The sequence below is a fragment of the Oryzias melastigma genome, unplaced genomic scaffold (genome assembly GCF_002922805.2).
Source record: "Oryzias melastigma strain HK-1 unplaced genomic scaffold, ASM292280v2 sc06472, whole genome shotgun sequence".
NCBI lineage: Eukaryota > Metazoa > Chordata > Actinopteri > Beloniformes > Adrianichthyidae > Oryzias > Oryzias melastigma.
In genome coordinates this window covers 1-1,316 of record NW_023423034.1, presented here as the reverse complement: position 1 = coordinate 1,316, position 1,316 = coordinate 1, and the positions used below count along the sequence as shown (strand labels likewise).

Genomic DNA, 1,316 nt, shown 5'->3' with positions numbered 1-1,316 from the left:
AGAAAATGCATCAAGAAGACGCAGCGAAGTGCAGAAAAAAAGACAGAATCTCAGAGCTCTGGTTGAAGGTATGTTACAAACTTCTTCATTCTTCATTTTAAAAAGCAATTATATGGTTTTGTCTCAATCTCACTCAAATTATAATGGTAGGTCTTTATATTTTTATATAAAGAAAGAAAATTTCATGTGCAGAAAAATGTGATTAAACATCTTCTAATTTTACATTTTTTATTTCAATACCTGCAGGTGGTAAGAACCCCCCTGATCATTTAAAGTTGGTCATTGTTGGTCCTCAGTGGTCGGGCAAGAGTTCAGCAGGAAATATTATTCTAGGAAAAGAAGCATTTGATGTGAATGAAAACTTGGATAGTTCAAGAACAACACAAAGTGAAATAGGTCACTGTGTGTTTGCAGAAAGACGACTTACAGTTGTTGATTCTCCCGGCTGGTTTTACATCCACACCCTTCAGGAAACCAATGAGATGGACAAACTAGAAATAGAGAATAGTTTGTATATGTGTCCTCCAGGACCACATGCAGTTCTCCTGGTGATTGACCTTGGAAATGAAGTTAATGTAACATACCAGAGAGCAGTTCAGGATCACATGAGTCTGTTTGGAGATGATGTTTGGAAGCACACAATCATTCTGTTTACAATGGGGGACTGGCTTGGAGTGAAGACTGTAGAGGAGAGGATAGAGAGTGATGAAGGGCTGCAGTGGCTGGTGAACAAATGTGAGAACAGATATCATGTCCTGAACAACCTGGAGCCCAATAATAGAGAACAAGTAAAGGTTCTCCTGGAGAAGATTGAGGAGATGTGGGCAGAAAATGATGATCCTTATTATGAAGTCGACCAGAGAAGAGCAGCAGAAATGGAGACTCTGAGAGAGGATGCAGACAAAAGAGCCAAAAAGATGAAGAGGATCATTGAAAGACAGTCAAGAGTACTGAAAGAAATCTTTAAAGGTGAAGTAAAATCATGAGTCTTCATTGATACATTAAAAGAATATTTAAAGTTTGTGATTAAATGTATTTTCTGTTTATTACAGAGGAGAGACAGTCACTCAGTGAGATCAGAGTTGTTCTGTTGGGTCAGAAAGGATCAGGAAAAAGTACTGCAGGAAATCAGATTCTGTTCATGGAAAAATTTGAAGAGGAATTAGACACAGCTTGCATTAAGAAGGTATTCAACACTTTAACATTTACAGATTTAACTCAGTTTATGGATAAACTTAAGAGTGTCTAAATCTTAATTGTATTTGTCTGTACAGGACAATGAAGATCAAAGAGTTTCTGTGAAACATCGAGGAGAT

At 37.2% G+C, this 1,316-nt stretch overlaps 1 protein-coding gene across 1 annotated transcript; it reads left to right on the top strand.

The window, feature by feature from the left end:
• Positions 1-17: 17 nt before the first annotated feature.
• On the top strand, positions 18-1,186 carry LOC112141776 (GTPase IMAP family member 8; the record flags this gene model as incomplete). The annotated part of the gene is made up of 3 exons (XM_024264944.2): positions 18-68; positions 247-969; positions 1,053-1,186. Coding segments are annotated over exons 2-3 (621 nt in total), but the record flags the coding sequence as incomplete, so codon positions are not given.
• Positions 1,187-1,316: the final 130 nt, after the last annotated feature.